The sequence below is a fragment of the Sapajus apella genome, unplaced genomic scaffold (genome assembly GCF_009761245.1).
Source record: "Sapajus apella isolate SASKATOON/1434 unplaced genomic scaffold, GSC_monkey_1.0 scaffold77, whole genome shotgun sequence".
NCBI classification, from domain to species: Eukaryota; Metazoa; Chordata; class Mammalia; order Primates; family Cebidae; genus Sapajus; species Sapajus apella.
This window is the reverse complement of record NW_022437017.1, coordinates 2703571-2729139: the sequence shown is the minus strand read 5'-3', so window position 1 is coordinate 2729139 and position 25569 is coordinate 2703571. Positions and strand designations below refer to the sequence as shown.

Genomic DNA, 25569 nt, shown 5'->3' with positions numbered 1-25569 from the left:
TCTAAATTTACTGTGAATTATAAAACTAATGTGAAAGAGGAAAGGGAGCACATCATCCTCCTGGAGATTCTGTCTAGTGAGGCAGAAACTAGAGTCGTTGGAGGGCCTCTTAGGATTTGAACAAAAGTTGGTGCCAAGTTCAACCCTTTCAGAGAAATGGAATCCCCAGGAGTTTTCTTCCTTTATCTACTGACCTCTTGGAAGTAGTTTCCTCCTTCTAGGCACTGGGTCCCTCCTACTTTCTTAGGTACTTTGTTCCCTCAATTTTCATTAACTCACCTTTTTATTTCACTTATCCCTTTTGTTTCTTGCTCAACTCAAAGGGAGAAACACTCCCTTATATCTCTGTAGTATTTTAGCTGTTCTTCTAGTACCCTATACCTCACTGATGCTCCCTTCATTCGAATCCCTGAGAACCCCCATGTTGCCAAAGCACTTCTCACCTCATTTCCACTTGGCGAGTCTGTAGTATTTAACAGAACTTACCCTTTCTCATTCCTAAAACTCTCCCCTTTATGGATCTGTGATGCTATAACTTATTGGTTTTTCTGCCACCTCTCCGGACCACTCCTGTTTAGACCAACAGTAAGGAGCATGAATTCCTAGTAACACACAATCTGAGTTCTTATCCTAGTTCTGTCACTTTCTAGCTTTATGACCTTAAGAAAATTACTTTGCCTCCCTGTGCCTCAATGTCTTCATCTCCAAAACAGGCTTATAATAGTCTCTACTTGGGGCCAGGCATGGTGGCTCACACCAGTAATCCCAGCACTTTGAAAGGCCAAGGTGAGCAAATCGCGACATCAGGAGTCCAAGACCAACCTGACCAATGTGGTGAAACCCCATCTCTAAAAAAAATACAAAAATTAGCTAGGCACAGTGGTGCATGACTCTAGTTCCTGCTACTCAGGAGGCTGAGGCAGGAGAATCGCCTGAACCCAGGAAGTGGAGGTTGCAGTGAGCTGAGATCACACCACAGCACTGCAGCCTGGGCGACAGACTGAGACTCCATCTCAAAAAAAAAAAAAAAGAAAAGAAAAAATATAGTCTCTACTTCAAATAGTGTTACAGTTGAGGATCAAATAACTTAATAAAACTGCACTTGACACAGAATAAGTGCGGTGTAAATCTGTTGTCATTATCCTTATTGTCATCATCATTACTAACAGTAGAACACCTGTGATGATACTGTAATGATTCAATTATTTGTTTTTGTTTCTTCAATTCCTAACCCAGTGCCTAGAAGTAAAATTTGATAAACACATGTTTGCTAAAAGAATTTTGGGTACAGGAACTAACTAGTTAACTCTTTCATACTTCTTAGGAAGGGGTCATTCCCTGTAAGTCCCCAATAATAGGATTGCAGGGGCTGTGGGTTCTTACTTGTCAATCGTGTTGAGAGTGAAGGAACTTGATAAGCACTTGTCATCATTCCCAGCTCAACACTCTCGGTCATTCTGGTATCCAAAATGGGTGATGAAGATGTCCTAGCTGGTTGGCTCCAAGTGTCCAAAGTACTGACTGTAACCAAGTGTCCTTCAATAGTGCTGCCCTCTGTCCCAGAACTGGTGTCCATTCTGTGTGGGGTAGCTGGAGAGGAAGTTATCCCATGGAGGGCTGGGATGGTTGAAGAATCAGTGATAGTGAAGGTTGAAGAGGAGAATGGCACTGGAGTGGATGAAGGCAGGCTCTCTGCACTGGTGGACAGATTAGCATCTCCAGGGCTTGACTCTGTCCTAGAAAGTGGACTACTTGAGCCTGAGATGGCTCGTGGAACTCCAGTGGTGGCAAATGAAGCCATGGTCTCTGATAGAGAAGGCATCGCTGTGCCAGTGGAAATAGTCTCAGCTGAATGCCGCAAATCTGTACTCAGATGATGAGTACTTTCTGATACAGACACAGTAAACTTGGATTCTGGGAAGGAGGTTATCCCAGTGGACTCCATAACAGATAGAGAAGCATTAAAGGGGGTGATTATTTCCTCTGGAATTTCAGTATACTGTGAGGCTGGAGGTTGGTCTGGGAATGATGTTTTCACAGAAGAGGTGATATCAGTCTTGGAACTCTGTAAGAGGTGTGTAGACACAGGAGATGAAGGTGTATTTGTTGGCGTGACTGAGCTTTTGTCCAGGGACATGCTAGTCTCCCTAAATCCAGAAGTCAAATGAGAAAATGGCTCTGCCTCAAACCTTGTGATCTCAAAATTGGCAGGCATTGATGTGAAAATAGTGGTTTCTGCCATGGAAGAAGATGTACCCATTGGATATGCAGCCTCAGATGGCTCAGAGTGGACTGGAACAGAGGAACGCAGTTCATGTCCAGAACTGGTGGTTCCCACATTGGTCACTGCGGTGCTTGAAGAAGGATGAATTTTCTCTGCATCTGTGGTGACTTCAGAGGCAGCCAGTATTTCAACTGAGGTTCTGCTCAGATTTGGAGATAAACTCGTTCCAGGTTCTGTGCTGGTGGCTGTAGTCTTCACCATGCCTGGGGTAAGGAGTGAAGTCACAGGAAAAGAGGAGGAAGGGAAACTCTGTGGGAATGTGGAAGAAACAGAAGGTGAGGTCATGGCAGGTAAGGACAACACAGAAGAGGAAGAGCTACTTTTTTCCACAAAGGGAGAGCTCTTCCCTGATGGATTTTTAGGACTCCTACTAATAAGAGTTGTCATCTCTGAGTGTAAAAATCTTTGAGGAACAGTTGAGTGGGTCCCTGCCAAGGGTGCTGTTGTGGTTGCAGTCAGGGTAAGCGTACTCTGTGTTGTAGCCCCAGGAGACCTTGTTTGGGGGGTGATGGTCATTTCTGTTGATTCTGACATCATGAAGGAGGAAGGGAGCCTGGTGAACACTTCGGTACTTGTGTCTGGAGACACTGTGGACTGATCAGAGTCAGGGATGCATGTTCTGTTAGAGGACGTGATTTCTGTCATGGAGACCTCAGTAATAGCACTAGTGGGCACCCCAAAAAGGACTGCACTTGTTTCTGTGATTGAGCTGGTCTCTTCAGAGGTGCTAGTCTCCCTGAATCCAGGAGTCACTGAGAATGTTGGCTCTGTCAGAATCCTCCTAGTCTCAGAGAAGGCAGGAGTTGATGTGGAAACACTGGCATCCTCCATAGGAGAGGTGATACCCATTGATGATGTGGTTGTAGTTGTTTCTGAGTCAGCTAAGACAGAGGAATGAGATTCATGGACAGAACTGGAGGTCCCCACTTTGGTCACCGCTGTGTTTGAGGAAGAGTGAATTTTCTCTGTATCTGTGATGACTTCAGAGGTGGCCGGCATTTCAACTGAGGTACTGTGCAAATTTGGGGATGAACTGGTTTTAGGCTCTGAGCTTGTGCCCGACACTTCTGCAGTGCCCAACACTTCTGTAGTCTTCACCAGTCCTGGGAGGATAAGTGAAGTCACAGGAAGAGGAGAGGAGGGGCTACTCTCTACTAATGTGGAGGACACAGGAGAAAATGAGGTCATAAGAGGTAATGATGTCAGGGAAGAGGAAGATCTAGTTGTTTCCACAAAGTGAGGGCTCATCCATGACATATTTTCAAGACCCCTGCTCATAATATTTGTCCTCTCTGAGTGTGAAAGTCCTTGAGACACAGTCGAGTGGGTCCCTAACAAGAAGGTAGTTGAGGTGTCCAAGGGAAGAGTAACCTGAGATGTAGTTAGAGAAGAACCTGTCTGGGTGGTGGTTATTTCTGCAGGTTCTGTCATGATGGGGGAGGTAGAGAGCCTGGTGACGACTTCATCGATGTCTGGAGACATTGTGAACTGAGCAGGGCCAGGAATGGATGTTCCGCTAGAGGGCATAAATTCTGTCCTGGAAACTTCAGGAGTGGTACCAGAGGGCATCTTGTAAAGGACAGTGCTTGTCTCTGTGGATGAGACGATGTCCTGGGAGGTTCTGGTCTCCCTTAGTCCAGGGGTCAGAAAAGACACTGACTCTATCTCAATCCTTGTAATCCCAGAGGAGCCAGGCATTGTTGTGGAAACAATGTTGTCTCTTATAGAGGAAGAGGTAATCATTGGGGACGTCACTTTGGTTGGCTCTGAGAAGGCTGGGGAGGAAGAATAGAATTCCTCTCTAGCACTGGTCATTTCCACATGGGTGACTGCTGTGTTTTCAGAAATGTAAACTGTCTGTGTCTCCATGGTGGCTTTAGAAGTGGCCAGACTCTCATCTGAGGTGATATTCATACTGGGAGGTGACGTGGTCACAGGTTCCAAGCTTGTGTCCAGCATGTCTGTGGTCTTCACTGTGCCAGAGGTGAAAAGAGAAGTCTCCAGGAGAGGAGAGGAGTGGCTCCTCCCAGATGGTGTGGAATGAAGTGGAGAAGGTGAGGTTACTGCAGGTGAAGGCACCAGGGAAGATGGAGGGCTAGTTTTTTCCACTGATGAGGGGCTTGACCATGACAGATCCTCAGAACCTCTGCTCATAGGAGTGGTCATGGCTGATTGTGGAGATCCCTGAGTTGCAGCTGAGTGAGTTCCTGGCCAGGAGGCTGTGCTTGATGCATCCAAGGTAAAGGCACGTTGTGAGGATGCCCCAGATGGACCTGTTTTGGGGGTGATGGTCATTTCTGCTGAGTCTTTCCTGGTGGTGGGTATAGAAATTCTAGTGATGGTTTCCATGGAGATGTCTGGTGACATTGTGGATTCAGCAGGGCCTTGGGTGGATGTTCTGCTAGAGGAGATGGCTCCTGTCCTGGAGACCTCAGGAGTAGCACCAGTGAGCATGCTAGAATGGACAGTGCTTGTTTCCGTGGCTGAGCTAGTCCCTTCAGAGGTGCTGCTCTCACTCAACCCAGGAGTCAGTGAGAGTGTTGGCTCTGTCTGAATCCCACTAGTGTCAGAGAAGGAAGGACTTGATGTGAGAACACTTGTATCTCTTATAGGGGAGGTGATACCCATTGGATATGTGGCTTTTGTTGTCACTGAGTCAGCTAGGACAGAGGAGGAAGATTCATGTGTATAACCTGAAGTTCCCACATTGGTCACCTCCAGTTTCTCTGTATCTGGGGTGACCTCAGAAGTAGTCAGTATTTCAGCCAAGGTGCTGCTCAGATTTGGAGGTGAACTGGTTTCAGGTTCTGAACTTGTGTCCAATAGCTCTGTAGTCTTCACTGGGCCCAAGGTGAGAAGTGATGTCACAGGAAGAGAAGAGGAGGGGATGCTGTCTGGGATTGTGGTGGAAACAGGAGAAGGTGAGGTCATAGCAGGTGAAGACAGCAAAGAAGAGACAGAGCTGGCTTCTTCCACAGTGGGCTGGCTCGTCCATGGCACATCTCCAGGAGTTCTACTCATAAGAGTGGTCATCTCTGAGTGTGAAAATCCTTGAGATGCAGTTGAGTGGGTCCCTGACAAAAAGGGTGTTGTTGAGGTGTCCGAGGTGAGGGTACCCTGTGATGTGGCCCCAGGAGAACCCTTTTGGGTGGTAATGGTCATTTCTGCAGATACTGTCTTGATGGGGGAGGTAGACAGCCTGGTGATCACTTCAGTGGAGATGTCTGGTGACATTGTTGACTGATCAGGGCTAGGTCCTCTGCTAGAGGATGTGACTTGTGTCCTGGAGTCCTCCATCATGGCACCAGTGAGCACTTTGTAAGGAACAGTGCTTGTCTCTGTGGCTGAGTGAATCTCCTGGGAGGTGCTGTTCTCCCTTGGTGTAGGAGTCAGTGTAGATGTTGACCCCATCTTAATTCTTGTTATCTCAGAGGAAGCAGGTATGGTTGTAGAAACAAAATCTTTTATGGTAGAAGGGGTAATCGTTGGAGATGTCACTTTGGGTAGCTCTGAGAAGCCTTGGGAAGAGGAATATACTTCCTGTATAGCTCTGGTGGTTCCCACATGAGTCATTACTGTGTTTTCAGAAACCTCAATTGCCTCTATCTCCATGGTGGCTTTAGAAGTGGCCAGACTCTCATCTGAGGTGATATTCATACTGGGAGGTGACGTGGTCACAGGTTCTAAGCTTGTGTCCAACCTGTCTGTGGTCTTCATCATGCCAGAGGTAAAAGGAGAAGTTGCCAGGAGAGGAGAGGAGTGGCTCCACCCAGACGTTGTGGAATAAAGTGGAGAAGGTGAGGTTACTGCAGGTGAAGGCACCAGGGAAGATGGAGGGCTAGTTTTTTCCACTGATGAGGGGCTTGACCATGACAGATCCTCAGAACCTCTGCTCATAGGAATGGTCACGGCTGATTGTGGAGATCTCTGAGTTGCAGCTGAGTGAGTTCCTGGCCAGGAGGCTGTGCTTGATGCATCCAAGGTAAAGGCACGTTGTGAGGATGCCCCAGATGGACCTGTTTTGGGGGTGATGGTCATTTCTGCTGATTCTTTCCTGTTGAGGGGGGTAGAAATTCTAGTGATGGTTTCCGTGGAGAAGTCTGGTGACATTGTGGATTGAGCAGGACCTGGGTAGGATGTTCTGCTAGAGGAGATGGCTCCTGTCCTGGAGACCTCAGTAGTAGCACCAGTGGGCATCCCAGAAAGAAAAGCACTTCTCTCTGTGGCTGAGCTTGTCTCTTCAGAAGTGCTGATCTCCCTTAATCCAGAGGTCAGGGAGGAAGTTGACTCTGTCTGAATCATCATCGTTTCTGGGAAGGCAGGAGTTGATGTGAAAATATTTGTATTCTCCATAGCAGAGGTGGTACCCATTGGAGATGTGGCTTTTGTTGTCACTGAGTCAGCCAAAACAGAGGAAGGGGATTGATGTTTATAAACCAAGGTTCCTACATTGGTCATTGCTGTGTTCAAGGAGGGATACATTTTCTCTGTATCTTTGGTGACTTCAGAGGTGGCTAATATTTCAGCTGAGGTGCTGCTCAAATTTGGAGGTGAACTGGTTTCAGGTTCTGAGCTTGTACCCAACATGTCTGTGTTCTTCATCGGGCCAGGGGTGAGAAGTGCAGTCACAGGATGAGGAGAGGAGAGGATGCTCTCTGATAATGTGGAGGAAAAAGGAGAAGGTGAGGTCATGGCAGGTGAAGACAGCAGGGAAGAGATAGGGATGGTTTCTTCCACAGAGGGATGGCTCAGCCATGGCACATCTCCAGGAGTTCTACTCATAAGAGTGGTAATCTCTGAGTGTGAAAATCCTGAAGATGCAGTTGAATGGGTCCCTGACCAAAAGGTTGTTGTTGAGGTGTCCAAGGTGAGGGTACCCTGTGATACAGCCTCAGGAGAACCTGTATGAATAGTGATGGCACTCTCTGCTGATTCTGTCATAATGGGAGAGGTGGAAAGCCTGGTGATCACTTCAGTGGTGATGTCTGGTGACACTGTGGACTGATCAGGCTCTGACATGGATGTCCCACTAGAGGAGATGACTTCTGTCCTGGAGACTTCAGTGGGAGCACCACTGGGCACTTCAGAAAGGACAGTGCTTCTCTCTGGGGCTGAGCTGATCCCCTCAGAGCTACTGGTCTCCCTCAATCGAGGGGTCAGGGAGGGTGTTGGCTCTATCTGAATTCTGCTGGTCTCAAAGAAGTCAGAAGTGGATATGGAAACACTCATATCCTCCATGGTGTAGGTGGCAACCATCAGAGATGTGGCTTTGGTTGTCTCTGAGTCAGCTAGGACAGAAGACTGTGATTCATGTCCAGAACTGGAGGTCCCCACGTTGGTCACTGCTGTCTGTGTGGAAGGATGTGTGGCTTCTGTATCTACAGTGTCTTCCAAAGTGGTCAGTCTTTCATGGGAGGTGCTGCTCAAATTTGAAGTGGAACTGGTTCCAGGTTCTCTGCTTATGCCTGTCATGTCTGTGGTTATCACCAGGCCAGGGGTGACAAGATAAGCCACAGAAAAAGAAGAGGAAGGGAAACCCCTCACTAATGTAGAGGAGACAGGAGAAGGTGTGGTTGTGGCAGGTAAAGACAGCAGTGAAGAGGCAGAGCTGGTTTCTTCCACAGAGGGTTGACTAGGCTGTAACACATTGCCAGGGCCTGTGCTCACAAGGGTGGACATCTCTGAGTGTGGAAATCTCTGAATCATAGTTGAGTGGGTTTCTACCAAGTAGGGAGCTGTTGATATGTCCACAGTAAGAGGACTCTCTGGTGCAGCCCCAGGAGGATCTGTTTGCGTCTTGATAGTCATTCCTGCTGATTCTGTCATCATGGAGGTAAGGAGTCTGGTGATGGTTTTTGTGGAGGTGTCTGGTGACGCTGTGAGCTGAGCAGGGCCTGAGATGGATGTTCTGCTAGAGGAGGTGATTTTTGTCCTAGGGACTTCAGCAGGGGCACCAGTGGACACTCCAGAAAGGACAGTGCTTATCTCTGTGGCTGAGCTGGTCCCCTCAGAGCTGCTGGTCTCCCTCAGTCCAAGGGTCAGGGAGGATGTTGGTTCTGTCTGAACTCTGCTAGTTCTGAAAAAGCCAGGAATTGATGTGGAGACCCTTATATTCTCCATGGTGGAAGTGATAGCCATTGGATATGTGGCTTTGGATGTCTGTGAGTCAGCTAGGACAGAGAAAGGGGATTCATGTCCAGAACTGGAAGTTCCCACATCAGTCACTGCTCTCTTTGAAGAAGGATGAGTTTTCTCTGTATCTGTGGTGACTTCAGAAGTGGCCAGTATTTCAACTGAGGTGCTGCTCAAATTTGCAGGTGAGTTGGTTACAGGTTCTGAGATTTTGTGCAACATATCTATAGTTTTTGTCAGGCCAGACATGAAGAATGAAGTCATAGTAAGAGGAGAGGATGGGATACTCTCTGGTATTGTGGAGGAAACAGGAGAAGGTGAAGTTGTGGCTGGTGAAGACACTGGAGAAGAGGAAGAGCTAGTTTTTTCCTGAAGGGGAGAGTTCATCCATGACACATCCTCAGGACCCCTCCTCATAAGAGTGCTCATCTGTGAGTGTGAAAATCCTTGAGATACAGGTGAGTGTGTCATTGTCAAAGAGGTTGTGTTTGATGTGTCCAAAGTATTGGTGCCTTGCGTTATAGCCCCTAAAGGACTTGTGTGGGTGGTCATGGTTATTTCTGCTGATTCTGTCATGACAGGGGATGTAGAGAACCAGCTGATGGTGGTTCCAGTGGAGATGTCTGGTGACATTGTGGACTGAGCGGGACCTGGGATGGAGGTAACATCTTCCTTGGAGATCTCAGTAGTAGTACCAGTGGGCACTTTAGAAAGGACAGTACTCATCTTTGTGCCTGAGCTGGTCCCATCAGAGCTGCTGGTCTCCCTCAATCCAGGGGTCAGGAAGGATGTTGGCTCTGTCTGAATCCTCCTAGTGTCAAGGAGGGCAGGAGTTGATGTGAGAATACTTGTATCCCCCATGGTGGAGGTGGTATCTATTGGAGAAGAGGCTTTGGATGTCTCTGAGTCAGGTAGGACAGAGGATTGTGATTTATATCCAGAGCTGGTGGTCACCACATTTGTCACTCCTGTGTTTGTAGAAGGATGCATGGCTTCTGTATGTGTACTGTCTTTGTAAGTGGTCAGTCTCTCATGGGAGGTTTTGCTCAAATTTGAAGATGAACTGGTTCCAAGTTCTGTGCTTATGACCAAGACATCTGTCACCGGGCCAGGTGTGAGAAGTGAAGTCACAGGAAGGGGAGAGGCGGGGATATGTGCTGGTAACGTGGTGGAAACAGGATGAGGTGGGGCCATGGCAGGTAAAGACAGCGGGGAAGATGGAGGGCTGGTTTCTTTCACAAAGGGAGGGCTAGGCCATGACACACCTCCAGAACCTCTTCTCATGAAAGTGGTCATCTCTGGGAGTGGAAATCCCTGAATCACTGTAGAGTGGGTTCCTACCCAAGAGGGTGTGGTTGCTGTATCCAAATTAAGAGTACTTTCTGGCGTAGACCCTGAAGGACGTGTTTGGGTTGTGATGGTCATTTTTGCAGATTCTGTCATGACAGAGGAGGTAGTAATCCTGGTGATGGTTTCTGTGGAGATGTCTTGTGACACTGTGGGCTGCTCAAGGCCTGAGATGGATGTTCTGCTAGGGGAGATGGCTTCTGTCCTGGAGACCTCAGTAGTAGCACCAGTGGACACTTCAGAAAGAACAGTGTTTGTTTCTGTGGCTGAGCTGGTCTCTTTGGAGGTGCTGGTCTCCCTCAGTCTGGTGGGCAGTGAGGAAGCTGGCTCTGTATGAATTTTCCTAGTGTCAGATAAGGCAGGAGTTAATGTAGAAACACCTGTATCCGCCATGATGGAAACAGTACCCATTGGAGATGTGGCTTTGGTTGTCTCTAAGTCAGCTAGGATAGAGAAAGGGGATGCATGTCCAGAGCTGGAATATCCAACTTTGGTTACTGCTGTGTTTGAGAAAGGATGAATTTTCTCTGTCTCTGTGGTGACTTCAGAGGTGGCCAGTATTTCAACTGAGGTGCTGCTCAAACTTGGAGGTGAATTGGTTTCAGTCTGTGCGCTTGTGTCTAATACCTCGGTAGTCTTCACTTGACCAGGTATGAGAAGTGAAGTCGCAGAAGCAGAAGAGGAGTGGCTACTTGCTGGTGATGTGGAAGAAACAGGAGAAGGTGAGATCATGGCAGGTAAAGACAGCTGGGAAGATGGAGGGCTGGTTTCTTCCACAAGGGGAGAGCTAGGCCATGGCACGTCTCCAGGACCTCTACTCATGAGAGTGGTTATCTCAGAGTGTGGAAATCTCTGAGTCATAGTAGAGTGGGTTATTAACAAGGAGGGTGTGGTTGATGTGTCTAATGTAAGGGTACTGTCTGGTGAAGACCCAGGAGGACCTGTTTGGGTCTTGATGGTCATTTCTGATGATTCTGTCATGATGGGGGAGGAAGGGAACCTAATGATTGTTCTTGTAGTGGATATTTCTGGCAACACTGTGGACTCAGCAGGACCAGAGATGGAAGTTCTGCTAGAGGAGGTGACTTCTGTTCTAGAGACCTCCGTAGTAGTACCAGCGGGCACTTCAGAAAGGACAGCACTTGTCTTTGTGGCTGAGCTTGTCTCTACAGAGCTGCTGGTCTCCCGCAATTTAGGGGCCAGGGAGGAAATTGACTCTTTCTGAATTCTACTAGTCTCCACAAATAGAGGGGTTGATATGGCAACTGTTGTGTCTTCCTGGGTGGAGGTAATAAACATTGGTGATGTGGCTTTGGATGTATCTGAGTCAGCTAAGACAGAGGAAGGGGATTTATGTCCAGAGCTGGAGGTCTCCACATTGGACACTGCTGTGTTTGTGGAAGGATGCACAGCTTCTGTATCTGTGGCGTCCTTGCCAGTGATCAGTCTCTCATTTGAAGTGTGACTCAACTTTGGAGGTGAACTGGCTACAGGTCCTGGGTTTGTGCGTGACACATCTGTGGTCATCACTGGGCCAGAGGTGAGAAGTGAAGTCACAGGAAGAGGAGAGGAGGAGATATTCACTGGTAATGTGGAGGAAATGGGAGGAGGTGAGGTTGTGGCAGGTAAAGACAGCAGGGAAGGAAGGAGGGAAGGGAGAGAGCTGGGTTTTTCCACAAAGGGAGAGCTTTGCCATGACATATCTCCAGGACCTCTGCTCATGAGAGTGGTCATCTCTGCATGTGAAAATCTCTGAGTCAAAGTTGAATTAATCTTTGCCTGGGACTTTGTGGTGGATGTGTCCAAGGTAAGGGTATCCTGTGATGTAGACCCAGAAGGACCTGTTTGGGTGGGGATGGCCATTTCTGCTGATTCTGTCATGGTGGGCGAGGCAAAGAGCCTCGTCATTGTTCCTGTGGGTACTTGTGGCAACATCGTGGACTGAGCAGGGCCAGGGACAGATGTTCTACCAGAGGAGGGGACTTCTGTCCTGGAGACCTCAGCAGTAGTACCAGTGGAGACTTCTGAAAGAACAATATTTGCGTCAGTGGGAAAGCTGGTATTTTGGGAGATGTTGGTCTCCCTTAGTCCAGGAGTCAAAGAATATGTTGAATCACTCTGAATTTTTGTAGTTTCAGAGGAAACAGACCTTGATGTGGAAATAGTTGTATGCCCCATGGTGGAGGTGGTAACCATTGAAGCTGTGGCCTTGGGTTTTTCTGAGTCAGCTAGGACAGAGGATTGTGACTTATTTCCAGAACTGGTGGTTTCCACCTTAGTCACTGCTGTTATTGTGAAAGGATGCATGGCTTCCATATCTGTGGTGTCTTCATCTGTCATCAGTATCTCATTTGAAGTACTACTCAGATTTGGAGGTGAACTGGTTCTAGGTTCTGGGCTTGTGTCCAACGTGTCCGTGGTCGTCACTAAGCTGGAGGTAAGCAGTGAAGTCATAGGAGAAGGAGTGGTGTGAATGGTCTTTGGTAATGTTGAGGAAATAGGAGAAGGTAAAGTCATGGCAGGTAAAGGCATCAGGGAAGAGAAGAAGCTTGTTTTTTCTATAGAAGGAGGGACTGTCTGTGACAGAATCTCAGGATCCTTGTTCATGAGAGTGTTCATCTCTGAGTGTGGAAATTCTTGAGTGACACCTGAGTGTGTTTCTTCCCTGGAGGGTATAGTTGGTGTGTCCAAGATAAATATGCCCTGTGATGTAGATCCAAGAAGAGGGCCTGTTTGAGTGATGATGGTCATTTTTGCAGATTCTGTAATTCCAGGGGAGATAGGCAGCCTGGAATTCACTTCAGTGGAGATGTCTGGTGACATGGAATGATCAGGGCTCGGAATGGATGTTCTTCTAGAAGAGGCAACTTCTGTCCTAGAATTCTCAAGTGTAGCACCAGTGGTCACTTTGTAAAGGACAGCACTTTTCTCTGTGGATAAGATGGGCTCCTGGGAGGAGCTGGTATCCTTCAGCCCATGGGCCAGCGAGGATGCTGACTCCATCTCAATCCCTGTAATCTCAGAGGATCCAGGCACGGATGTAGAAACAATGGTGTCCCTTATGGTGAAAGAGGTAACCATTGGAGAGGTGACTTTAGGTGTTTCTGAGTAGGCTGGGATAGACGAATAAGATTCATTTTCAGATGTAGTGGTCTCCACCTTGGTTACTGCTATGTTTGTGGAAGAATACATTTTCTCTGTATTTTTAACATCTTCAGAAGTAGTCGGTATCTTATCTGAGGTGCTGCCCAAATTTGGAGGTAAACTGGCCACAGATGCCAGCATATCTGTGGTCTTCACCAGGCCAGAAGTGGGGAGTGAAGTCAGATGAACAGGAGAAGAGGGCCTACCCACTTGCAATGTAGTTGGAATAGGGGAAGGTGAGGTTATTGCTGGTGAAGACAGAAGGGAAGAGGGAAAGCTGTTTTCTTCCACAGAGAGTGGGCTTGTCCCTGACACATCTTCAGGAATTATGCTCGTAAGAGTGAACACATCTAATTGTGAAAACCCATGAGTCATAGCTGAATGGGTCCCTGCCTGTGAGGTTGTGATTGATGTGTCCCAGGTAAGGGTACCCTGTGATGTAGCCCCAGGAAGACCTGTTTGGGTGGCAATGTTCATTTCTTCAGATTTTGTCATGCCAGCAAAGGTAGAGAGCACAGTGACAGATCCTGTGGAGGTGTCTGGTGACATTGTGGACTTTTCAGCACCTTGGATGGATGTCCTGCTGGAGGAGGTGACTTCTGTTCTGGAGACCTCAGTAGGAGCAGCAGTGAGTGTTTCATCAAACACAGTGCTTGTGTCTGAGGATGAGCTGATTTTCTGGGAGGTGCTGGTCTCTCTCCTTCTAAAGCTCAGGGAGGAAGTTGTCTCAGACTCAATCTTTGTCATCTCAGAGGATCTAGACGTTGACGTGGAAACTATAGAGTCCCCCATGGTGGAAGTGATAACTACTGGAGATGTGGCTTTATATGGCTCTGAGTCCAGTGAGACGGTAAGATGGAATTCATGTGGTGAACTGGTTGTCCCAACATTGGTCACTGCTCTGTTTATAGAAGGATGCATCATGTGTGTATCTATGGTGGCTTCTGAAGTGGCTGAGGTGTTGCTTAAACTTTGAGGTGAACGGGTCACAGGCTCTAAGCTTGTGTCCATGTCTGTGATCTTTGCCAATGGAGAGGTGAGTACTGAGGTCACAGAAACAGAAGAGGTACTGTGCACTTGCAATGTGGAAGTTACAGGAGAAGGTGAGGTTGTCACAAGGATAGGTGCCTGAGAAGAGAGAGAGTTGGCTTCTTCTGCAGAGAAAGGGCTTGTCTTCGACATATCATTGAGATCATTGTTCAAGACAGTGGTTGTTTTTGAATCTACAAAATCCTGAGTTCCAGCTGATGGAGTCCCTGCTGGAGTGGCTATGGTTGATGTTTGCAAGGTCAGTTGGCCAAGAGATGTCACCCCAGAAGGACCTGTTTGTGTGGTGATGATCTTGTGTGTAGATATTGTCAAGGGAGAAGAGTTAGAATGTCTACTGCTGGCTTCAGGTGAAATGTCTGAGGACTTTGTTGACTGAGCAGAAGCTGGCATGAATGTAGAATCATAATAGGGGACTTCCGTCCTGGAGACCTCAGTAGCAGCACCCATGGACACACTGGAGAAAACAATGTTTGACTCTGTAGTTGAGTTCATCACCAGGGAGGTGGTGTTCTCTATCAATTCAGGAGTCAGGGAGGGTGTTGACTCTCTGTCAATATTTGCAGTCTCAGAAAAACCAAGTGTTGAAGTGGAAACAATAGTATCCTCCATCATAGATCCAGTAACATTTGGAGTTGTGGTTCTGGATGGCTGGGAGTGGACTGAGACATAGGAATGTAGTTCATGCATAAAACTGGTGGTCCCCATGTTGTTTTCTGCTGTGTTCTCTGAAAAGTGAATTGTCTCTGTATTTGTCGAGGCATCAGAAGTAGGTATCTCACCTGAGAAGCTACTTGCACTTGATAAGGAGCTGGTCACAGATTCTGAGCTTGCATCTAACATGTCTGTGGTCTTCATCCTGCCAGAGAGGAGAAGGGAAGTCACAGGGAGAGAAGCGGGGCTACTTCCTGATAGTGTGGAATAAGGAGGTGAACGTGAGGTTATTGCAGGTAAAGGCACCAGCAAAGATGGAGAACTGGTTTCTTCCACAGAGGGAGGGCTTTGCCATGACATAGTCATAGTACCTCTGCTCCTGGTAGCGGTCTCCGAGTGTGAAAATCTCTGAGTCACAGGTGGGTGAGTCCCTTCCCAGGAAGCTGTGCTTGATATGTCCAGGGTAAGGGTAGCCTGTGAGGTAGTCCCTATAGGACCTGTTTGGCTGGTGATCGTCATTTCTGTGGATCCTGTTACAACAGGAGAAGTGGAGAGGCTGGTGATGGTTTCTGTGGAGATATATGGTGACATTTTGGAATGATCAGGCCCTGAGATGGATGTTCTGCTAGAGGTGATAACTTCTGTCCTAGAGACCTCAGTAGTAGCAGTAGTGGGCACTTCTGAAAGGAAAGTGCTTGTCTCTGTCACAGTGTTGGTCTCCTCAGACATGCTGGTGTCCTTCAATCCAGGAGTCCAAGAGGATGTTGATTCCGTCTGAATTCTAGCCTCAAATAAAGCAGGATTTGATGTAGAAACTCTTGTATCCCGCGTGGTGAAGGTGGTACCCATTGAAGATGTGGCTTTGGATGTGTCTGAGTCAGCTGAGACAGAAGATTGTGATTCATGTCCAGAACTGGAGGTGCCTACATTGGCCACTGCTGTGTTTGTGGAAGGATGCATGGCTTCTGTGTGTGCAGTGTCTTTGTAAGTGGCTGGTTTCTCATTTGTGGTGCTGCTCAAATTTGGAGGTGAACTGGTTACAGGCTCTGGGCTTGTTGTGCCCAGCACATCTGTGGTTGTCACCAGAACAGAAGTAGGAAGTACAGTCACAGGAAGAGGAGAGGAGGGGATGCTCTCTGGTAATGTGGAGGAAACAGGAGAAGGGGAGGTCATGGCAGGAGACATCAAGGAAGACGCAGAGCTGGTTTCTTCCACCGGAGAAGTTGTCATCCATGACACATCTCCAGTTCTGCTCCTAAGAGTGGTTATCTCTGGGTGTGGGAATCCCTGAGATGCAGTTGAATGAGTCCCTCCCTGGAAGAGTGTGGTTGATGTGTCCAAGGAAAGGGTACCCTGTGATGTAGCCCCAGTAGTAGTTGTTTGAGTGGTGATGGTCATGTCTGCAGATTTTGTCATGGTGGGGGAGGTGAAGAGCCTGGTGGTCATTCCTGTGGAGATGTCGAGTGTCATTGTGGACTGATCAAGCTCTGAGATGGATGTTCTGCTAGAGGAGATTTCTGTCCTGGAGGCCTGAGTAGTAACACCAGTGGGCACATAAGAAATGGCAGTATTTGTCTCTGTCGGTGAGCTGGTCTTCTCAGATGTGATGCTCTCCCTCAATGTAGGGATCAGGGATGCCGTTAACTCTGTTTGAATTTGGCTAGTCTGAGAGATATCAGGAGTTGATATGGAAACACCTGTGTCCCCCAGGGTGGAGGTGGTACTCGTCGGAGGTGTGACTCTCAATGTCTCTGAGTCAGCTAGGACAAAAGATTGTGATTCATATCCAGACCTGGAGGTCCCTACATTGGCCACTGCTGTGTTTGTGGAAGGATGCATGGCTTCCGTGTGTGCAGTGTCTTTGTAAGTGGTTGGTCTCTCATTTGTGGTGCTGCTCAAATTTGGAGGTGAACTGGTCACAGGCTCTGGGCCTGTTGTGCCCAGCACATCTGTGGTTTTCACCAGAATAGAAGTAGGAAGTACAGTCACAGGAAGAGGAGAGGAGGGGATGCTCTCTGGTAATGTAGAGGAAACAGAATGAGATGTCATGGCAGGTGAAGACATCAGGGGAAACACAGAACTGGTTTCTTCCACAGGGGGATTTGTCATCCATGACACATCTCTAGGAGTTCTGCTCCTAAAAGTGGTTATCTCTGCGTGTGGGAATCCCTGAGACGCAGTTGAATGATTCCCTCCCTGGAAGAGTGTGGTTGATGTGTCCGAGGGAAGGGTACCCTGTGATGTAGCTCCACGAGTGGTTGTTTGAGTGGTGATGGTCATTTCTGCAGATTTTGTCATGATGGGGAAGGTAAAGAGCCTGGTGATCATTCCTGTGGAGATGTCGGGTGCCCTTGTGGACTGATCAAGCTCTGAGATGGACGTTCTGCTAGAGGAGATTTCTGTCCTGGAGGCCTGAGTAGTAGCACCAGTGGGCATGTAAGAAAAGGCAGTATTTGTTTCTGTCGGTGAGCTGGTCTTCTCAGACATACTGCTGTCCCTCAATCCAGGGATCAGGGATGTCACTGACTCTGTTTGAACTTGACTAGTCTGAGAGCTATCAGGAGTTGATATGGAAACACTTGCGTCCCCCATGGTGGAGGTTGTACCCATTGGAGATGTGGCTTTGGATGTCTCTGAGTCAGCTGGGACAGAGGATTGTGATTCATGTCCAGAACTGGAGGTGCCTACATTGGCCACTGCTGTGTTTGTGGAAGGATACAAGGTTTCTGTATGTGCATTGTCTTTGTAGGTTATCAGCCTCTCATATGTGGTGCTGCCCAGATTTGGAGGTGAACTGGTTACAGGCTCTGGGCCTGTTGTGCCCAGCACATCTGTGGTTGTCACCAGAACAGAAATAGGAAGTGCAGTCACAGGAAGAGGAGAGGAGGGGATGCTCTCTGGTAATATGGAGGAAACAGGAGAAGGGGAGGTCACGGCAGGTGAAGACATCAAGGAAGAAGCAGAGCTGGTTTCTTCCACAGGGGGAGTTGTCATCCATGACACATTCTCAGGACCCATGCTCATAAAAGTGGTCACCTCTGAGTGTGGGAATCCCTGAGTCACGGTTGAATGAGTCCCTCCCTGGGAACGTGTGGTTGATGTGTTCAAGGGAAGAGTACCGTGTGATGCAGACCCAGGAGGACTTGCTTGGGTGGTGATTGTCATTTCTGCAGATTTTGTCATAATGGAGGAGGTAAAGACCCTCGTGTTCTCTCCTGTGAAGGTGTCAGATTGCATTGTAGACCTATCATGATCTGGGGTGGATATTTTGCTAGAAGAGATGACCTCTCTGCCGGAGACCTCAGTGATAGTATCAGTAGGGACTTTGGACAGTAGAAAACTCATGTCTGTGGAAAAGCTGGACTCCTTAGAGGTGCTAGTCTCTGTTAGTCTAGGAGTCAAGAAATATGTTGGCTCTCTCTTAATGTTTGTAGTCTCAGAGGAACCATGCATTGGCATTGATGTGGAAGGAGTGGGATCTCCTACAGTGGTGGCAATAACCGTTTGAGCTGTGGCTTTGGGTGTCTCTGAATCAGCCAGTGTAGAGGAATGGGATTCATGTCCAGAGTTGTTGACTTTCACGTTGGTCTCTGCAGTGTTTATGGAAGGATCGATTATCGCTGTGCCTTGACCATCTTTAGAAGTAGCCAGTATCTTATCTGAGGTGCTGCTGAAATGTGGAAGTGAACTGGTCACAGGTTCCAAGCGTGTATGTAATATATCTGTGATCTTCACCAGGCCAGAGGTGAGAAGTGAAGTCACAGGAGAAGAGAGCCTATCCTCTGGTAAGGTAGAGGAAACCAGGGAAGGTGTGGTCATTGTAGGTAAAGACAGAAAGGAGGAGGGGGAGCTGGTTTTATCCACAGAGGGAGGACTTGTCCATGACACATCCATTGGAATTCCGCTCATAAGAGTGGTCACATCTGATTGTGAAAATCCATGAGTCATAACTGAGTGGATCCCTGCCTGGGGGGTTGTATTTAATGTGTCTGTGGTAAAGGCATCCTGTGATGTCGCCCCATGAGGACCTGTTTGGGTGGTGATGATTATTTCTGCAGATTCTGCCATTATAGGGGAGGTAAAGAGCCTGGTGATGGTTTCTGTGGATATGTCTAGTGACACTGTGGACTGATCAGGACCAGGGATGGATGTATTGCTAGAGGAAGTGACATCTGTCCTGGATACCTTGGCGGTGACACCAGTGAGCTTTTTGTAAGGAACAGTGCTTGTCTCTGTGGATGAGGTGATCTCCTGGGAGATGCTGGTCTCCCTCAGTTTAGGAGTCAAGGAGGAAGTCGTCTCAGTCTCAATTTTTGTAGTCTTAGAGGATCTAGGTATTGATCTGGAAATCATGGCATCTTCCATGGTGGAGGTGGTAACATATGGAGATGTGACTTTAGATGGCTCTGAGTCAGCTGAGACAGTGGAACGCAATTCAAATGCTGAACGGGTGGTCCCCACATTGGTCACGGCTATGTTTATGGAAGGATGCGTTGTCTCTATATCTGTGGTGGCTGCTGAAGTGGCCAATATGTCATCCAAAGTGTGGCTCATACTTTGAGGTGAACTGGTTACTTTTTCTAAGCTTGTATCCACCTTCCCTGTGATCTTTATCAGTGAAGAGGTAAGAACTGAGGACATAGGAACAGGAGAGGAGGTACCATGCCCTTGCAATGTGGAAGCAACAGGAGAAGCTAAGGTTGTGACAAGAACAGGTGCCTGAGAAGAGGGAGAGCTGGCTTCTTCCACAAAGGGAGGGTTTGTCTGTGACATGTCCTTGGCATCATTATTCATGGCAGTGGTTATTTTTGAGTGGGCAAACCCCTCAGTCACCACTGATGGAGTCCCTGCTGAGGTTTCCAACATTGATGTGTCTAAGGCAAGTGGAATCTTTGATGTAGCTCCAGAAGACCCTGGCTGGGTAGTGGTCATGTGGGTAGATATTGCCATGGGAGGAGAGTTTGATAGTCTACTGCTGGTCACTGAAAAAATATCTGGGGGCTTTGTTGACTGAGCATGAGTTGGTATAAATGTTGCATCAGAAGAGGAGACTTCCATTTTGGAGGCTTCAGTAGCAGCTCCCACAGACACACTGGAGAGGATGATGTTTGACTCCTGGGTGGTGCTGTTCTTGCCTTGCCCAGGAGTCAGAAAGGATGCTGGCTCTCCCTCAATGTCTGCTGTCTCAAAAGCAGATGTTGATGTAGAAACAAGAGTGTCCTCCATGGTGGAGGCAGGAACCACTGGAGATGTGGTTGTAGATGGTTCTGAGCTGGCTGGGAGAGTGGAATGCAATTCATGTGATGAACTGTTGGTCTCCGTATTGGTCACTGCTTTGTTTATGGAAGGATGAATTTTCTCTATATCTGTGGTGGCTTCTGAAGTGGCCAGTATCTCACTTGATGTGTTGTTCAAAGTTTGAGGTGAAATGGTCACGGGTTCCACGCTCGTGTTCAATTTATCTGTGGTCTTTATCAGTTCAGAGGTGAGAACTGAAGCCATAGAAACAGGAGAGGATGTACTTTGCCCTTGTAGTGTGGAAGTGGCAGGAGGTAAGGTTGTGACCAAGATAGGCGTCAAGGAAGAGGGAGAGCTGGTTTCTGCCACAGAAGGAGGGCTTGTCCATGACACATCCCTGGGACCTTTGCTCATGGGAGTGGTCTTCTCTGATTGCATAAAATCTGGAGTCACAGCCAATGGAGTCTCTGTCAAGTAAGGCATGGTTGTTGTGTCCAAGAGATGTGGACCCTGTGTTGTGGCTCCAGTAGGATCTGTTTGGGTAGTGATGGTCACTCTCGAAGATTCTGTCATTATCAGAGAAGTGGATGGGTTGGTGCTCACATTTGTAAATGTGTTGGTAGAAGTTTTGAAGTGATAAGGGCTTGGGATGGATGTTCTGCTAGGGAAAGTGACTTGTGTCTTGGTGACTTCGGTAGGAGCATCACCAGTAGACGCATGGGTAATGACAGTGCTTGTCTCTGTAGCAGAGCTGGTCACTTGGGATGTGCTTCTCTCCTGAAGTCCTGGATTCAGAGAGGATGCTGTCTCAATCTCTGTGGTCTCAGAGAAGCCAAACACTAATGTGGAAGCAGTGTTATCTCTCATGGTGTGGGGGGTAACCATTGGAGATGTGGCTTTGGATGGCTGTGTATGGACTGGGACAGGAGAATGTTCAGAACTGGTTGCCTCCACATTTATCACTGCTGTGTTTTCAGAAGGATGAATCACCTTTGTATCTCTGGTGGCTTCATAAGTGGATAATGCCTCACCAGCTGTACTGCCTAAATTGGGAGGTAAACTGGTCCCAGGTTCCAAGCTTATCCTTGACAAGTCAGTGGTCTTCCCCATGCCAGAGGTCTCAGGCCAGAGAACTGAGGTCACAGGTGGAGTAAAGGAGGGACTGTGTTCTTGTGATGTCAACAAAGTATTGGAAGGTGAGGTTGTGGCATGGATAGGTGCCAGGGAAGAGAAAGAGCTGGTTTCTTCCACATAGGCAGGCCTTGGCTGTGATGTATCCTCAGGACCTTTGCTGAAGAGAGTGGTCTCCTCTGAGTATGTAAATCTCTGAGTCATAGCCAATGGAGTCCCTGCCCAGGAGGCTGTGGCTGATGTGTCCAAGGTAGGTGCACTTAGTGATGTAGTGCCAGGTGGATCTGTTTGCATAGCGAGAGTCATTCCTCCATATTCTGTCATGGCAGGGAAGTTAGACAGCCTGGTGATGGTTTCTGAGGGCCTGTCTGATGACCTCATAGACTGGGCAAGGAATGAGCTGGATATTCTCTCAGAGGAGGAGGTAATTTCTGTTCTAGGTCCCTTGGTGATAGCAGTGGAACCTGGCGAAGAGATAATACTTGTTTGCGTGGTTGAGCTGGTGTCCATGTAAGGATTGAAGTCCCTCAGTTCAGCAGTCAAGGAGGAATTAGGCTCTGTTCCAGCCCTTGTAGACTCTGGCCATGTGGTCGTTGATACAGAAAAAATGGCTTGTCCCCTGGTGGAGGCAGTAACCACTGGAGATGTGAGCTTGGATGATTCTGAGCGGGCTGGGACAGTGGAATAAGGATGTTTGGAACTTGTGACCCATGGTGTTGTCTCTACTATGTTTGTAGAAGGGTGAATTGACTCTTTGTCTGTGGTGGACTCAGAAGGGGCATATGGGCTCTTATATGGGCTGCTTTTCCAGTTTGAGGATGAAGTAATTGCAGATTCCAAGCTTATGCCTGGTGTATCCGAGGTCCTTAATAAACTGGAGGAGCTGGTAACCTTGATGGTCTCTTCTGGATGTCTAGAAGTTGTGGTGGGAAACTGAGTAGAACTCTGCTCTGCCTTTTTGCTTATGAGGTCTGGTCTTGAAAGAGTAACTCCAGAGCTCCTTACCACTGCAGCTGGTGTGACTCCACCTGTAATGTCTCCTGTAGAGAAGGGTGGCTGTGAGGTAGTTGGGCTGATCGTCATCTCCAAAGTGAGTTCTTGAGGAGTTGTGGCCCCCTGAGGAGCTGAGGTAGTGACTGTGGCTGATGACACAGATTTCCCAGTGTCCCAATCAAAAGTGGATAGAGAATCAAACAGAACAGTGGACAGGGGCATATTTGGGCCAGTCTTTGTACTGGCATAATTAGTAGAAGCCATTGAAACAGGCACACCTCCTGTTTCTGTTCTACTGGGAGTCCAACTTGTACTTGAAATGTCAGCAACTGAGGTGCTCTGGATACGAGAAAAATTTGAGATGGGAGTAGACACAGTTGTAACTGAAGGACTCAATGTTATTTCACGGGTACTGCTTGTCTTTATGGCTGAAGCATCAGAGGATGGAGTGACCAGGCTGGTTCCAATGACAGTAATAAGGCCATTGGGAGTAGACATGGAGTCCAATTCAGTGCTTGAGGCTAAGAATGAAGTTGTATGCATTGTAGAAATTGTTCCAGGAGAACTTGCCACTTTCAAGTTTGAAGCCATGTCTGTGACAGTCCAGGGATCTGATGCAGCTGTGGAGGACCAGGTGGGAGTGTGCTCTATAGATGTGCTCCTCTCTGTGGCCAGGGTGCTGTCCATGGTACTCATACCCCCTTCTGGGCTGGGTGTAGTAGTCAAGATTGAGTTGGTTCCTATGGTAGTGATGGTGGTGGTCATACCTGGAGTAGGAGCTGTGGCTACACCAGTGATGCTCACTTCCACAGGAGAGGAGGTCTGGGATAGTTGCCCAGCAGTAGGGGAAGTGTCACTAGTCACTACACTTATGATGCCCATCAGAGTCTCAGGCCCTGTTGAAGGGGATGTGACAGACGATGCAGAGCTTGTTTTTCCTCCTGAGGCATTGGTGAGGCTGGTAATGCCTTGGTCCCCAGAGAGCAGAGATACTAGTGAGATGGTTTGTGCTGTGGAGGTGATGTGTAATGTGTTTGTGACATCAGGAGATGCACCAAGGGTGCTGTCACTCCCAGATGTCTGATGTGACAATGAGCTAGTTGATGAAACAGCCTCATCCACAGATGGACTTGTCTGTTGTTCAGCTGCCATTGTCTTGTTACTCAGTACAGTGGAGGGAATAGCTGTGGTGCTGACCAATGCCTTGGTTTTAAATTTGAAGTTATCTACCACTGAGCTCACAGAGTTTAGGCTGGTAATAGGTTCTTCAAGGATATTGGAAGATGTGCTCAGAGAGACATGTGTGTCCACTGTGGTCCCTCCAGTAGAGCCATGCCACACAGAGAAATCCATTCCAGTGGTCTTTGAAATCAGTTCTGGACTGCTTTGCTGACCATTTCCTGTGGTGCTTCTAGCAGTTGGTGACTCTAGGAAGACAGAGGACGTTGTGGCCAGTGACTGCCTGGTCCCTCCTGGAGTTCCAGAATAAAGGTTGGTCCAAGCCTCGGGTGGGGATGGGGAGAGTGAGACCCTGTCTGTAGCCACCATATTTTTTATTGCTGACTTGGTTGGTGATGTGGCTCCTGTGGGCAGATGAGAGAGGCTGGTGCTACCACTTCCAACATCTGTGGACTGCAGGGTGGCTGGTTCCACTGTGGTCTCCATGGGAACGGCTGTTTCTGGAGTCTTCCAAGGTGAGTTGCTCACAGTGGACTTAATCTCTGGGCTGATGCTGGGTTCCTTGGAGCTCATGGTTTTGAGGGCTGTAGACATTTCTGGGCGTCCTGGGGATGTGCCTGTGATTAGAAAGTGAGTCGGTGGGGTATCTGCAAGTGGTGCAGAAGATGAAGCTTTCTTTTTGTTTGACACTGTCATTATTACCTCCTGGAATTTCAATTAAAACTATTTCCTCCTTCAATGGGAAAGAAAATGTTAAGCTTTTAATTCTTAGACTTTAAGCCTCTGAACACCAGGTTAATATAGTAAACATTCCAAGGGAGATAGTGAAGTTAGAGCTTTGACCATCTGGCTTGCTCAGGAGAAACTGTCACCTGGAGCTCAGTTTTTCCCCATGCCCCATATCAAAGGGCTCTTTGTATAAGGGAGGATGTGATGGTCCAGGTCTTCACCCATGAAAGAGGCCACCCCTAAACTATTTCCACGTTTCTCTTTGGAGCTTGACCTTGCTAAATCAGTTTCAGCTTAAAACTTTCAGCCTCCTCTAGGAATCCCCAAATCTTAATTCACTGTAAAGCTACTTAAGGATTTAAGAAGAAAGGGGATGGGGGAGATGAGCTCATTCTGTCTCTTCACCTTCATTTTCTTTCAAATTCATTCTTCCCTCTGAATCCTTTCCCAGTCCTTCAAGAAAATAACAGGAGTGAGAAAAACCTGACATCACAAGAGCACTCCTGGGGACCTTTTTTCACATTTTTCTAACTTGGCACAGCCAAGGACTTCAATCCATAATCCTTTCCTCTGTAGTAACAAAGGCAACATTTGCCATCTAAAGTTTACCTGTGTCCTCCCTGTGAACACAGTGATGGTCTCTGATTTAGAAAGATCCTTCACTCTGGAGCAGAAGCAAGTACAGAGAGAATTGACTCTGTAGCATTCTCTCCTGCTGAATTACTTCACTATTGATCATGTAAATTAGTAAGTTGAAGCAACATAAGTGTGCAGTTCATATCTATGGGGAAAAAATGATCAATATCCTCAGAGAAGAGTGGCAAGAAATCAAAGGAACCTATTTTAAACCTAGTTATTGCAGGGTGTGGTGGTGCAAGCCTATAATCCCAGCCTTAGGGAGGCCCAAGTGGATGAATCACTTGAGCCCAGGAGTTTGAGACCAGCCCAAGCAACATAGCAAGACCCATCTCTACAAAAAAAATTTAAGAAACACACACACAATTAGCCAGACTAATTGGCGGTGGACACCTGAAGTTCTAGCTGCTAAGGGAGGCTGAGGTTGGTGGATCACTTGAGCCTGGGGAGGCTGAGGCTGCAGTGAGCCATGATCATGCCTGGGCAACAGAGGGAGACCTATTTCCAAAAAAAAAAAAAAATGCTGTTTAGGCTGGGCACAGGGGCTCGCACCTGTAATTCCAGCACTTTGGGAGGCTGAAGTGGGAGGATCTCTTGGAGCCAGGAGTTTAAGACTAGCTTGGGCCACATAGTGAGACCCATCTCTACCAAAAAAAATTAAATAAAACACAATAAGCTGGGCATAGTGCAGGCCTGTAGTCCCAGCTACTCAGGAGGCTGAGGGGAGATGATAGCTTGAGCCCCGGAATTTGAGGCTGCAGTGAGTACAGTGAGTACTGCAGTGAGTACACACCACTGCACCCCAGCCTGGGTGACAGAATGAGACCCTGTCCCAAAAATAAAAGAAAGAAAGAAGGAGAGAAAGGGAAGGGAAGGGGAGGGGAGGGAGAGGGAGCAGTAGGAGGAGGGGAAGAAGAAGAGGAGAGAGGGCGGGCGAGAAGGAGAGGAGGGGAGAGGAAGGAAAAGAAAAGTTGCTATCAATTTACTTATAAAATAATGAAACTGAAGCCTTGTATATTTTTTCTTCCCAGAATCAATAGGCAGCACTTCTAGTT

General features: G+C 47.8%; 1 protein-coding gene across 1 annotated transcript in view; it reads right to left on the bottom strand.

Annotated features, from left to right (window-relative positions):
- MUC16 (mucin 16, cell surface associated) overlaps window positions 1-25569 on the bottom strand; it is a 161451-nt gene that overhangs the window by 94112 nt on the left and 41770 nt on the right. The window contains 2 exon segments of the mRNA XM_032251910.1: window positions 1384-16539; window positions 17422-23766. Of these exon segments, the coding sequence (XP_032107801.1) occupies window positions 1384-16539; window positions 17422-23766 (21501 nt within the window).